The 13,231-nt window shown below is 47.2% G+C and overlaps 1 protein-coding gene and 1 non-coding gene across 3 annotated transcripts in view; both read left to right on the top strand.

The window, feature by feature from the left end:
• Positions 1–13,231, top strand: part of IRAK2 (interleukin 1 receptor associated kinase 2) — a 78,488-nt gene that overhangs the window by 46,021 nt on the left and 19,236 nt on the right. For both annotated transcript variants that reach the window (XM_038003572.2, XM_038003571.2), the window contains 5 exons: positions 1,384–1,578; positions 1,661–1,725; positions 5,405–5,519; positions 8,116–8,225; positions 11,061–11,256. In XM_038003572.2, coding sequence (XP_037859500.1) covers positions 1,384–1,578; positions 1,661–1,725; positions 5,405–5,519; positions 8,116–8,225; positions 11,061–11,256 — 681 coding nt within the window. The remainder of the gene's footprint in view (positions 1–1,383; positions 1,579–1,660; positions 1,726–5,404; positions 5,520–8,115; positions 8,226–11,060; positions 11,257–13,231) is intronic.
• LOC119625997 (U6 spliceosomal RNA) lies at positions 5,683–5,790 on the top strand. Its single transcript, XR_005242209.1, has one exon. It is a non-coding gene; the product is annotated as a U6 spliceosomal RNA (small nuclear RNA).

Here is a 13,231-nt window from a genome sequence, read left to right as displayed (position 1 = left end):
GCGCTGAGATGAAAGGATTCCTTGAGCCTGGGAAGTTGAGGCTGCGGTGAGCTGACATCATGTCACTGCACTCCAGCCTTGGTGTCAAAGTGAGATCCTGTCTCAAAAAGAAATCAAAACTATGTGTGTGGCATGATACCAGTTTTGTTAAATAAATCCTAATATATCTAATAGGCCGGAAATACACCAACTTTAATAGCAGTTAAATGGATAATGGGGTTATGGATACTAATTTTCAAAAACTGTTAAGAGCATATGCAACTTTAAAAAATTTAAATTTAGGCCGGGCACGGTGGCTCGTGCCTGTAATCCCAGCACTTTGGGAGGTGGAGTCGGGCGGATCACGAGGTCAGGAGATGGAGACCATCCTGGCTAACATGGTGAAACCCCATCTCTACTAGAAAAAATAGAAAAAATTAGCCGGGCGAGGTGGCGGGCACCTGTAGTCCCAGCTACTCGGGAGGCTGAAGCAGGAGAATGGCTTGAACCCCGGAGGCAGAGCTTGCAGTGAGCCGAGATTGCACCACTGCACTCCAGCCTGAGCGACAGTGCAAGACTCTGTCTCAAAAAAAAATTTTTTTTTAAATTTCCGTACATCTGTTTTAAAGAGAGAAGTTATTAAAAAGGGAAGCAGAACTTCTCTTTATAGGCTTATGTACACATGCAGTCTCTGGAATTCTGTTTAGAGCAGGCTTGTCTTGCTTGCCCATGGGTTGTGTACAGCCCAGGATGGCTTTGAATGTGGCCCAACACAAATTCGTAAAGTTTCTTAAAACATTATGAGGTTTTTTTGCAAATTTTTTTAAAAGCTCATCAGCTATCATTAGTATTAGTATATTTTATGTGTGGCCCAAGACAATTCTTCTTCCAGCATGGTCTAGGCAAACCAAAAATTGGACACCCCTGGTTTGGTTATAGGAACCTGTATCCCACTTCCCAGGAGTCTGGAACCCCATTATCCATGCTGTGTATTGGACCAAGGGTGCTGAGCTCGGCCGCTGACCAGCTGTGTGACCTCACTTCAGCTGTTTTATTTCCTCAGTGCTCACTTTTGTAAACTGAATTAAAGGAAACATCAACCATGTGCCAGGAATACTCACATCTTAGTCTTCAAAATTACTCTTCAGGGTACTATTGTTACCTTCATTTTTGCTGATGGAAAAAATTGAGGCTCAGAGAGGTTAAGTAGCTCACCCAAGGTCACAGAGCAAGATACAGATGGAGCTGGGATTTGAGCTTGGGTCTCTGCATGTCCTTTTTACAGTTTCCGTTGGATAAGATGATCCCCTCCACCCCTTCAGCTCTGTTGTTCCAAGGTCCCTTGAGGTAGCAGAGGAAACGAGATTCCATAGTAATCTCCATCTTTTCTCTCTGGGTGTCCAGGACTATAGCACCTCCATTCCTAAGCAGGAAAAACTTTTGAGCTTGGCTGGAGACAGCCTTTTCTGGAGTGAGGCAGATGTGGTCCAGGCAACTGATGACTTCAATCAAAACCACAAAATCAGCCAGGGGACCTTTGCTGATGTCTACAGAGGGCACAGGCACGGGACGCCATTCGTCTTCAAGAAGCTCAGAGAGGTGAGTGCTTCTTGGTTTCTAGTTGGGGTGGAGGCTGCAGGGGTGGGGCGGGATCTTCACGCTCTGATTTCTTTCTCCGCAGACAGCCTGTTCAAGTCCAGGATCAATTGAAAGATTCTTCCAGGCAGAGCTGCAGATTTGTCTTAGGTAAGCCTCCCCTTTGGAAAATCCTGTGTTTAATAATGATGATGGCTAACCTTTATATAGTGCTTCCTGTGTGCCAGGCATGTCATTTAGTCCTTACAAGAACCCTATAAATGTAGCTGCTATTATCACATTATTTTACAGATGGGTAAATTGAGGCACAGAGGGGTTAAATGTCTCATCCAAGGTCACACAGCTAATGAGCGGCAGAGCCAGGATTTGGATCTACCTGGTTTGGCTCCAGAGTCCATTCTTCTCCTGTGTAGCAATTCTATGTCTAGATTAGAATTATAAAGGAACCTTGGCTTACTCCAACTCCTTCCTTCCACATGGGAATAAATCTGCTTCTCTCCTTTTTTTTCTTTCTTTCTTTTTTTTTTTTTTTTTTTGAGACAGAGTCTTTCTCTGTCTCCCAGGCTGGAGTGCAGTAGTGTGATCTCGGCTCACTGCAACCTCTGCTACCAGGTTCAGGTGACTCTCGAGCCTTAACCTCCCAAGTAGCTGGGATTATAGGCGTGCACCACCACGCCCGGCTAATTTTTGTATTTTTAGTAGAGACGGGGTTTCGCCATGTTGGCCAGGATGGTCTCAAACTCCTGACCTCAAGTGATCTTTCCACTCTAGTCTCCTAAAGTGCTGGGATTACAAGTGTGAGCCACCGTGCCAGGCTTTATTTTTCTTTTTTAAGAGATAGGGTCTTGCTCTATTGCCTAGGCTAGAATGGCCTTGGAATGATCGTAGATCACTGCAGCTTTCAACTCCTGGTCTTGTGATCCTCCCACCTCAGCCTCTGAGAAGCTGGGACTATAGGTGTGCACCCAGTTCATTTTTTTCTTTTTCTTTTTTTTTTTTTTTTTTGTAGAGATGGGGTCTTGCTATGTTGACCAGGCTGGTGAGCTCAAGTGATCCTCCTGCCTCGACCTCCCAAAATGCTGGGATTGTAGGTGTGAGCCACTGTGCCCGGCCATGTGTGTGCTTTTTTTTAAAAAAATTATTTTTCATCTGAAACACTTGTGCCTTATATTGTAGGGTATTTTAAGAAATAAAGAAAATTGAGTATCTGTTCATTCTGGAACCAATGTTAAAAAATAAAGAAAATTAGCCGGGCGCGGTGGCTCATGCCTGTAATCACAGCACTTTGGGAGGCTGAGGCAGGCGGATCACCTGAGGTCAGGAGTTCGAGACCAGCCTGACCAACATGGAGAAACCCCGTCTCTACTAAAAGTACAAAATTAGCCGGGCGTGGTGGCGGGCGTCTGTAATCCCAGCTACTAGGGAGGCCGAGGCAGGAGAATCGCTTGAACCTGGACCTGGAAGGCGGAGGTTGCGGTGAGCCAAGATCACACCATTGCACTCCAGCCTGGCCAACAAAAGCGAAACTCCATCTCAAAAAATAAATAAATAAATAAAATTAAAAAAAAAAAATAAAGAAAATTGACCAGGTATGGTGGTTCATACCTGTAATCCCAGAACTTTGATGCCGAGGCAAGAGGATTGCTTGAGCCAAGGAGTTTGAGACCAGCTTGGGCAACATAGCTATACCCTGTCTCAACTGAAAAAAATATATATATAAAAACATTTTTTTGGCTGGGCATGGTGGCTCACACCTATAATCCCAGCACTTTGGGAGGCTGAGGTGAGTGGGTCACTTAAGCCCAGGAGTTCGAGATCAGCCTGGGCAACATGGCAAAACCCCATCTCTACAAAAAATACAAGAATTAGCTGGGTGTGGTGGTGCATGCCTGCAGTCCCAGCTACTCGGGAGGCTAAGGTGGGAGGATCACTTGAGCCCAGGAGGCAGAGTTCGCAGTGAGCCGAGATTACGACACTACATTCCAGCCTGGGCAACAAAGTGAGTCTCTGTCTCAAAAATAAATAAAGGCCGGGCATGGTGGCTCACACCTGTAATGCCAGCACTTTGGGAGGCCGAGGTGGGCAGATCAGTTGAGGTCAGTTTGAGACCAGCCTGGCCAACATGGCAAAACCTCATGTCTATCATACAAACATCAGCCTGGCGTGTAGGCATGCACCTGTAGTCCCAGCTACTCAGGAGGCTGAGGAATGAGAATCACTTGAGCCCAGGAAGTGGAAGTTGCAGTGAGCCCAGATTGTACCACTGCACTCCAGCCTGGGCAACAGAGTGAGACTCTGTCTCAAAAAAAAAATTTTTTTTTAATTAATTAATTATTTAAACAGTAAAAATTTAAACATAAAGAAAATTATAAATAAGAAAACAGAAACTATTTTTCACAGCACCTATAGATAAGCACTACTGTTTTAATATTTTGATATATTTCCTTTTTTAATTGTTAAAACTTTTTTTGTAGAGACAGGATCTCACTATGTTGCCCAGGCTGGTTTTGAACTCCCTGGCTCAAGTGATCCTCCTGCTTTGGCCTCTGAAGTGTTGGGATTTTAGATGTGGGCCATTGTGCCGGGCCCGTATTTCGATATATTTTCTTTAATCCTTTCTCTATACATACATGTATATGAATACTCACATGTGTACATACACACACACACATAGATACACACACACACATCTAATAAAAACTAGAAGTATGATTCCCTTTCCAATTTGGCTTAGTGCTTTCACGGAGTCGGCAGTCACTCCTTCATTCATTGATTTAGAAAATGTGAGTAGTCAAGCCCTTTTCTAGGCTCTAGGGAGTGTAGGCCAGAAGCATACAGAGCCCCTGCCTTGGGGAAGTTTATGGTTCAGTGGGGAGACATGTAAATAACTCTAATGAGTATGCAAAAGCGAGTAATAGGTTGGCTTGCGGGAAGCAGAGAAGGGTGGAGAGATACGGCAGGAGGCCGTTTACAATAGTCTTGGGGAGGTTGAATCAGAGCCTAACCCAATCCAAGTGACCCAAGGCAGAGGAGAGGGGAATGAAGGGACATTTTAAAAGTTATTTGTGGCAGTGAATGGTGACTGATTTGATATAGGAGATAAGAAGGTTTCTAGGAAACTGGGTGGGTGGTGATGTGCCTTTCTGGGATAATAAATATGGGTGAAGAAACAGGTTTGGGACTTATTGAGGCTAGGATGATGTTGACCTGAGCATCAGGATGCAAGCTGACATTCAGGTCTGGAGTTTAGGATGGGGCTGGCGATAAGAGATTTGGGAATGTTCCCTATAGCAATGGGAGGTTCTTGGAGGAGCAACATGCTAAACAAGATAAGGAGTCCAGCTGGCAGAAAGAGGAAGGCAAAGGAGGGGGGTCTTAGTGAAAAGGGCCAGGACAGGGTGGTGAGAGACGTAGGAGGAGAGTCAGGAGGGAATGGTGACTGAGAACCAGCAGAAGAGGATTTCAGGAAAGAACCCCAGTCCTAGAGTCAGGCAGATGTGGGATCTGGTCCTGGCTTTACTGCTTGCTAGTTTCTGACCTTGGGCAAGTCCCTTAACCTCTCAGTCTCTGTTTCTGGAGATGGGGCAGTTGAGGTGTCATGTGCTGCAGAGCAGTAAAGCAGGGTGAGGACTGCCATACTCCTTGAAGGCAAGCAGTTTTCATCTTTCCACTCGGGCCAGGCCCTTAGGGGTCAGAGCATGTGGCACCAGTAACCTGGGAGGTTACTGGTGGCATTGGAGGAGGAGAGGGCAGAAGAGGGGTGGGACATGAGGAAGTAGATCATTCTTTCCGTCTGACTCCTCACCCCTGCACTGATGCCCGATTCCAGATGCTGCCACCCCAATGTCTTACCTGTGCTGGGCTTCTGTGCTGCAAGACAGTTTCACAGCTTCATCTACCCCTACATGGCAAATGGTTCCCTACAGGACAGACTGCAGGGTCAGGTAAGGGACTGGGTCATGGTCAGAGAATGGGACCAGGCTGCACCCAGCCGTGGGGTCAAGGGTTAAGGACTTACAGAAATTCAGAGGGGAGAGGGGCCATCTAGGTGAGACCAGGGAGACTTCAAGGAGAGAAGTGGGGCCAGGATACATAAAATCTGGTTAAGTGCTCACTTTGGCAGCACGGGTACCAAAATTGGAACGATACAGAGAAGATCAGCATGGCTCCTGAATGAGGATGACAAGATATGAAAAAGAAAAAGAAAAGCACAAAAAGATCTGATTAAACATCTTCAGGAAAAAATCTATAAAAAAATTTGATGAGAGGCATTTCATTCAAATCAAGAGCATGACAAAAGTATCTCAGAACGAACTTCGTTCATTGTGGTTCTGGAGGTGTTAGCCAATGCAGTAGGACAAGAAAAAGAATTAAGAGGTAAAGAGTATGGAAAAGTAGAGGTGAATTTTTGTTATAAAATGTTCTTCTAATATATACCTATTTGCTTGTGTGTTTATGGAATATCTCTGGAAAGATACACAAGAAGCTGGTTCACTGGCTACTGCTAGGCAGGAGAACTAGGTGATTGGGGCCCAGAATAAGAAGCAAACTTACTATTAGAGTATTACATCATGTGAAGGTAATCCTTAATAAAAATTACAGTGTTTTAAAACAGGCCTCTGCTTATCGTATCCTCAAATAGAGGGGAAAGAGTTATTCCATAACAGAATTATTGCTTCCCATGGCAGAGACCAGACAAAGCAGTTATTCATGGCATACTAATGATCATTAGCTTTTCTGGGCACTCACTGTGTGCAGGTTGCTTTGATAAGGGTTTTACACAGGTCATCTCCTCCAGGCCGTGCCACAGCCAAAGCACTTTCTTCTCCCATTTTTCAAAAGAGGAATCTCTGACACATAGAGACAAAGTGAGTTGCCCAAAGGAACATAAGAGACAAGTGTCAGGCCAGAGCTCACATTGGGTTCGTCTGGCTCTAAGTTTCAGAGTTTTTTAGAAGAAATTAGCAGGGGTTGTCCATGCCAGTTCTTAGTGGATGTGGGTCCTACTCCAGGGCTTCAAAAATAAGTGATGAGGCTGGGCACAGTGGCTCACTCTTGTAATCCCAGCATTTTGGGAAGCTGAGGCAGGTGGATCACTTGAGGTCAGAAGTTTGAGACCAGCCTGACCAATATGGTGAAACCCTGTCTCTACTAAAAATATAAGAATTAGTCAGGCATAGTGGCATGTGCCTGTGGTACCAGCTACTCAGGAGGCTGAGACAGGAGAATCACTTGAACCCGGGAGGCAGAGGATGCAATGAGCTGAGATTGTGCCACTGCACTCCAGCCTGGGTGACAAAGTGAGACTCTGTCTCAAAAAAAAAAAAAAAAAAAAAAAAAAAAAGTGATGATTTAGCCTGGGAGAGTCAGTCTTAGAACAACAGTGGGAGCAAATGAGAGTTAGCTCTGGTGAAGTTTCCCCTAATACAGATAAAATCAGCGTAAGGCCCAGGTGCTTGACTCTCACATACAAGCTCCCTAGCTCTTCTCCCAACCAGCCTCTTTCAGAGAGAAATTCCAGAGCAGCCACTATAATAGACATGATGAAAATAACCGCTGATTGAGCACCTACTGTGTGGCAGGTGCTATGCTAGGGGCATACCATATATTTCCTTGAATCCTTACAGCAACCCTAAAACATAGGGATTAACATTTCCATTTTATACCCAAGGAAACTGAAGCTCAGAGACATTAAGTGTCTTTTTCCAAAATTACATAGCTAGTGCATGTCTGAACTGGGAGTTACCTCTAGATCTGTCTGATGTCAAAACCCATAGTATAGGGTGAGGCACATGGCTCATGCCTGTAATCTCAGCACTTTGGGAGAGCGAGGTGGGTGGATCATTTGAACCCAGGAATTCGAGACCAGCGTGGCCAACATGGCCACATTTCCTGTATTCACGAAAAATACAAAAATTAGCTGGGAGTGGTGGCACGTGCCTGTGATCCCAGCTACTTGGGAGTCTGAGGCGGGAGAGTCACTTGAACCTGGTATTTTAAGGCTACAGTGAGCTATGATGCTGCATTCCAGTCTGGGTGACAGAGCAACACCCTGTCTCAAAACAAGCAAACAAACAAACAAACAAAAACAATGAAAAACTCACAGTATCATGCTGAGCCTTCTGGCAGAGGACATGAAGGGCAGGAGGAGGGTCAGGAGCCAGGGACCCTGCCAAAAGGACTTTTTTTTTTTTTTTTTTTGAGACAGAGTCTCGCTTTGTTGCCAGGCTGGAGTACAGTGGCACAATCTCGGCTCACTGCAAGCTCCGCCTCCTGGACTCACGTCATTCTCCTGCCTCAGCCTCCCAAGTAGTTCGGACTACAGGCACCCGCCACCATGCCCAGATAATTTTTTGTATTTTTAGTAGAGATGGGGTTTTACTGTTAGCCAGGATGGTCTCGATCTCCTGACCTCGTGATCCGCCTGCCTCGGCCTCCCAAAGTGCTGGGATTACAGGTGTGAGCCCCTGCGCCCGGCCACCATCAAGACTTAGAAAGGTACATTGTGACTGTTTGTCCTCCTGTTTTTCTTTCTCTTAGGGTGGCTCCGACCTCCTCCCCTGGCCCCAGCGTGTCAGCATCTGCTCAGGGCTGCTCTGTGCCGTCGAGTACCTGCATGGTCTGGAGATCATCCACAGCAACGTCAAGAGGTGAGAGAGGTGGGCTGGACCTTGCTGGGGCCTGGGCTGCAAGGGTAGAACTGGCACCTATTCCTGGCTCACCTCACTGCCACTCACTCCTGTCCTCTTTGTTTTTCTCTTCCCACCTCCTCTCCTCTGCCCTCCCCTGGATGTCTTTTTCTCTGTTATGCCCTCAAAAAACAGTGTTTCCGGGCTGTGCTCTGAGTCTAATTGCTCTCAGCATGAATTCCCTACCTGTTACATTTGTCTTTTGGAGCTGCTGTTTTTCCAACAAGCCCTCCACACCTTGCTGCATCTCACCGTCCACTCAGCAGCTGGCCTGGACCCCATCCTTGAACTTTGGGCCATGTCTGCCAACCCCCTGGGATTTCGAGCTCCTCATTCAGTGTCTTCTCTGAGACCTGTTCCTTCCTTGTGTAGCTGTTGGTGTTAGCATCTTGTCTGGAAGGCTCCTGCAGCTTAGGCCTGCACCCCTGCATCTCAGTGCCATGCACACGAGAGGGAGAGGTCCCCATCTAGGGACGGTTAGGATAGGGAGGGATTCCGAAGATACCTGAAAATCTGGCAGAACTGGCTTCAGAGACACAGAACTCATATTTCTCCAAAGTTCTCTTTCCATTTGACTTGTGGAAGTCCTTTCCTCTTTTCTCTCCCCCATTTTTTTTTTTGTTTTTTGAGACGGAGTTTCACTCTTGTCACCCAGTCTGGAGTGCAGTGGTGTAATCTCAGCTCACTGCAACCTCTACCTCCCTGGTTCAAGCGATTCTCCTGCCTTAGCCTCCTGAGTAGCTGGGATTACAGGTGCTCGCCACCACAGCGAGCTAATTTTTGTATTTTTAGTAGATAGGCTTTCACCATATTGGCCAGGCTGGTCTCGAACTCCTGACTTGAGGTGATCTACCCGCCTTGGTCTCCCAAAGTGCTGGGATTACAGGTGTAAGCCACCACCCCCAGCCCTCTGCCCCAATTTTTATTTAATTGCAACAATAATTGTAATAGCAGTCAAGGAAATGAAAGGGTGAGAGAGGTGACCACTGACCTACCCCATGACTCATCAGCTGGCCTCTAGGTTTTGTTTCTTTTTTCAGTTCCTGCCCACACAAATCCTTAGTCTGTAGGTTGCACCTGGGTACCAATTCACATCCTGTTTTTTACCCCTTCATTTAAATATAGTAAACATTTTGCTACATTGTATACCATCATGTTTTTTAGTGTCTTGTTAATCTTCCCCTGAAGGAATTTGCCCATAATTTACTTAACCACTCCTTGCACACACATGATAAAAACTTTTTTTTTTTTTTTGGCTGGGTGCAGTGGCTCGTGCCTGTAATCCCAGCACTTTGGGTGGCTGAGGCAGGCAGATCACGAGGTCAGGAGATGGAGACCATCCTGGCTAACATGGTGAAACACTGTCTCTACTAAAAATACAAAAAAAAAAAAAATTTTTTTTTTTTTTTTTGAGACAGAGTCTCACTCTGTTGTGGAGTGCAGTGGCGCAATCTCTGCTCACTGCAAGCTCCGCTTCCCAGGTTCATACCTTTCTCCTGCCTCAGCCTCCCACGTAGCTGGGACAACAGGCACCTGCCACCACTCCCGGCTAAGTTTTTGTATTTTTAGTAGAGATGGGGTTTCACCGTGTTAGCCAGGATGGTCTCGATCTCCTGACCTCGTGATCCGCCCACCTTGGCCTCCCAAAGTGCTGGGATTACAGGCATGAGCCACCGCACCTGGCCAAAAGAAAATTTTTTTTTGAGACAGGGTCTTGCTCTTTTGCCCAGGCTGGAGTACAGTGGTGCAATCTCTGCTCACCGCAGCTTCCCATCTCAGCCTCCCAAGTAGCTGGGACTACAGGCATGCACCGCCATGCCCAGCTAAATTTGTTTGTTTTAGTAGAGATGAGGTCTTGCCATGCTGCCCACACTAATCTCAAACTCCTGGGCTCAGGCGATCCTCCTGTCTCGGCCTCACGAAATATTGGGATTACAGGCACGAGTCACTGCACCTGGCCTGCACTAAATATCGGTACACATGTGGCTTAGCTTTTTCCCATTTTGGAGTATGTTCTCAGTGTTTGCTCCTGTGGGTTAGATGACTGTGTCAAATGATTTTTTTTCTTTTTTTTTTTGAGACAGTGTGTCACTCTGTTGCCCAGGCTGGAGTGCACCTCTGCCTCCTGGGTTCAAGCAATTCTCCTGCCTCAGCCTCCTGAGTAGCTGGGACTACAGGCGCCCACCACCACACCTGGCTAATTTTTGTATTTTTGGTAGAGATGGAGTTTCAGCATGTTGGCCAGGCTGGTCTTGAACTCCTGACCTCAGGTGATCTGCCCATCTTTGCCTCCCAAAGTGCTGGGATTACAGGTGTGAGCCACTGTGCCTGGCTAAGAGTGTTTTTTTTTTTTTTTTTTTTTTTAAAATATGATCTGGGTAGGTTTAGTCACAAAGGATGCTGGCCACTTAGACCTGAGTCAGCCATGCCAGAGCTGGGGGTTGGAACAGTTGTGGAAGAGACCGAGTCTGCACAGCCTATAGGCTTGGCAAACTGAGGCTGATCAGGGTTGGCATCTGTGGGAATTAGGGAGGCTGCACTTCTTTGGCCACATTCCTGGGGCAGCAAGACTAATTCTGAACTCCATCTCCATTTGCTGGAGGGAGTATGCTCCTGATGTCCTCTCTTCCCCAGTCAGGGCTGCCTCAGAAGCTCCATGCTGAGGGTCTTTAGAGACCTCAACTTGCAGGAGCTGATGTTGCTCTGCCACTATATTGTCTCCCCAAAGGGTCTCCATGGCAACCTGTTGTTATCCAGCTCAAAATGAGAAGGTTCTCTCCCCTTTCATTTCCACAGCTCTAATGTCTTGCTGGACCAAAATCTCACCCCCAAGCTTGCTCACCCAATGGCTCACCTGTGTCCTGTCAACAAAAGGTCAAAATACACCGTGATGAAGACTCACCTGTTCCAGGCGTCAGTTGCGTATCTGCCAGAGGATTTCATCCGGGTGGGGCAGCTGACGAAGCGAGTGGACATCTTCAGCTGCGGAATAGTAAGAGCGTCCTTCTCTGCTTAGACTGGGGCCCGCCCTGATTTGTCCTTCCCACGGCTCCTTTGTAATCACAGGATATGGTAGAGGCACACAGACGGGTTCCATCAAAGTTCAGCACGGGCTGTCAAACCGTTGCCCACAGGCGACTCTGGCCTGTGGCCTATTTTGTGTGGTCTGTGAGTTAACAGTAGTTCTACATTTATAAAGGATTGTATTTTTAAACCAAATAATATGTGATAGAGACTGAACATGCCCCACAAAAGCTCACATATTTACTGTGTGGCCTGTTACAGAAGAAATTTGCCAGCCCTTGAAGGAAAACCACTCATGACTATCCAGGTTGTAGTAGGTCCGGATATCCTCTCCTGACTTCCCTAATTCCCATCAGCCATCCACCTGTCCATCCGATTGTCTATTTGTCCTTATTTGTTCATCGCTGTCCGATCATCCATCCACCCTTTAGCTGCCCGTCCATTCAGCGACCGTTGACCCACCCAGCAGCATCCCATCCTGCCACCACCACCATCCTTGTCTGCCATTGTGTTGTGCCAGGCACTAGGAATATGAATGTAACGAAAACACAGCCCTCCCCTCAGGAGCTCATGGTCTGCGTGTAGCAGTCTACAGAGTATATTTCTGTAGAACTCCAATTCCTTTGGATCTCTAGGATTGGTGGGTTAAAAGGGTTTATGCCTTGGGCTTGGAAATATTGCATTAGGCAAAGCCAAGCAGGTTTCTTTACCACAAGATTAATTCAAGCTGGTAGGATGGTAATGAGCCTTTAATCTGGGACTTGTGAATTCACCAGAGAGGGGTATGCAGTGTTTCCCAAGCTCATTTGACTGTGGAACCTTGTTTTCTCAGAGTATCTGTCCTCGTCAGTGTTCCATGGAACCCAGTCTGGGAAATGCTGCTGAGAAGAGTGACAGTCAGGTTGGCTTCAGCCAAGTGCATACAGCTGCCCCGTGGGCCTCACCCTCTCTTCTTCTCTAGCCTTGAACTCTGTACTTCCTCTCTCTGACCACAGTCTCCTGTCTACCTCTGCCACTAGAACCGTGGCCCTGAGTCACCTCTGCCCTCAGCAAGAACCCCAGATTCTGTACCCCTGTGTCTCCCAGCAGGTTCCTCTGCCTCCCTCAGGCCCACTGCGAGTTGTTCAGTGAAGCTCAGCAGGGCTAGTCCAGGCTCCTGCTCCTTTAAGAACCAGGTGGATGGGCAGGGAGTGGTGGCATACGCCTGAAATCTCAGTACGTTGGGAGGCCGAGGTTGCAGTGAGCCGAGATCATACTATTGTACTCCAGGCTGGGCGAAAGAGCAAGACTCTGTCTAAAGAAAAGACCCGGGGGATGGAACCCCTAGGCCCAGCTCAGTTACTTTCAGCTGTGTGACCTACACCCAGCACCTCTGTCTCTGGGCCTCAGTTATGCTTTCTGTAAGATGGGGCTAACGATATACATGGAGACAAATGGGATAATATATGTAAGCAGGTGAGCATGGTACCTTGCACCCTGCACCTACCAAGAATATTATGATGACTGTGGTTATTGTTATTCCCACCTTTACACCCTCCTTCTGATATCTGTTTACTCTTGACCCTCTAACCGGTGTGTTAGTGTCACAGGTGACTTCCTCATCCATCCATTCACCCTCCCACCCATCCACCCACGCACCCACCCTTGCACCCACTCACCCATCCACCTACCCACCTGTCCACCCAGGTACCCACCCTCCCTCCTACCCACCCACCCACCCATCCATCCACCCATTTATCCACCTACCCACACATTCACCCATCCATCCATTCATCTACCACCCATCCGTCCATTCATTCATTGAATGAATGCCCCCTGTCTCCTGCCACCCTTTTGCTCAGCCCTGCCTCTGGTTGACTGAAATGATTTTGAACTTTGACTTCTCCTGTGGGCAGCACAGTGCATTGCTCAGTGTTTTTTGGTGAGTGCTCAGTGACCTCTGT

This window comes from Chlorocebus sabaeus, chromosome 22, assembly GCF_047675955.1.
Source record: "Chlorocebus sabaeus isolate Y175 chromosome 22, mChlSab1.0.hap1, whole genome shotgun sequence".
NCBI lineage: Eukaryota > Metazoa > Chordata > Mammalia > Primates > Cercopithecidae > Chlorocebus > Chlorocebus sabaeus.
The sequence above is the reverse complement of the archived record's forward strand: the minus strand, read 5'-3'. Positions and strand labels throughout refer to the sequence as shown.